This window comes from Suricata suricatta, unplaced genomic scaffold (genome assembly GCF_006229205.1).
Source record: "Suricata suricatta isolate VVHF042 unplaced genomic scaffold, meerkat_22Aug2017_6uvM2_HiC HiC_scaffold_20802, whole genome shotgun sequence".
Taxonomy (NCBI): domain Eukaryota; kingdom Metazoa; phylum Chordata; class Mammalia; order Carnivora; family Herpestidae; genus Suricata; species Suricata suricatta.
The window spans coordinates 1-869 of record NW_021865774.1 but is presented as its reverse complement, the minus strand read 5'-3'; the positions used below and the strand labels follow the sequence as shown (position 1 = coordinate 869).

Below are 869 nucleotides of genomic sequence, written 5' to 3'. Positions count from 1 at the left end.
GAGGGAAGGAAGCTGTGTACCATGAGCTTTAAGATGCTCTCCTTGGCCTTCTCGGGAAGCGTGTCCACCAGCTTCTTCAGCTGGGTCCCCGCCACTTTCATGTCCGCGTCTGGGACGAAAGGTTCAAGGGCGGCTTCGTAACTGGAAAGCGTGCCCACGAAGAGGGTTTCTGTGACGTTTAGAAAGCCCTGGCAGACCTCTGCAGAAGCTGAAGCACAGAAAAGAGAGAGCCCATGTGTCCAGGCCCTTTTCCAAGCTGGCCGGGCCGGTCCCCAGATGAGAGTGGCCAGGCCTGTCAGCAAGAGATAACAGCCTTTTCGTCCAAAGGGTGCGTTGAATGTGAGATCTGGTGGTGCTCCAAGGAGCTGGCCCTCTGGCGCCGCAGGTCCTCCCCGGATTGCAGCCAGCTCTCCGCGGCTTGTTTGAGCCTTCCCCGCGCCCTCTGGACTGGGGCGGGGCGAGGTGCCCTTTATTCTTTCTGCAAGTTCTAGGCAGAGGACCGCTGAGAGAGAAGCAGCTGATCTGATTTTTTATGCAACATGAGTCTCGGGAGAGGCTACTGGGGGCTTCTGGTTTTCCCACCAGAAAATGTGCCTCTTACCAACGGTAAGTGACGGTCCCAGCCGCTTGCTACTGGATGGGTGCGGGGTGGAGGGGCACGGCAGTCAGACTCTGGTAGGAAGAAGCACTCGTATAGGCCAAGTGCAAGCCCTTGAACTTGGCCAGGCAGAGCCACTGGGCCCTGTGGTGTGCACTCACCTGCCCACAAGCCTCTTGCTTCCCTTCCTGGCCCCACCATATTCCCTTCACCTGGAGTGCTCCCTGGCTGTGCTCCCCCTTCAGGCCTCTGCCCCCAGGAACGTGGGGGA

The 869-nt window shown here is 59.0% G+C and overlaps 1 protein-coding gene across 1 annotated transcript; it reads right to left on the bottom strand.

Annotated features, from left to right (window-relative positions):
• Positions 1-5: 5 nt before the first annotated feature.
• On the bottom strand, positions 6-522 carry SCGB1A1 (secretoglobin family 1A member 1; the record flags this gene model as incomplete). Its single annotated transcript, XM_029931250.1, has 1 exon — positions 6-522. A coding segment is annotated over one exon (517 nt), but the record flags the coding sequence as incomplete, so codon positions are not given.
• Positions 523-869: the final 347 nt, after the last annotated feature.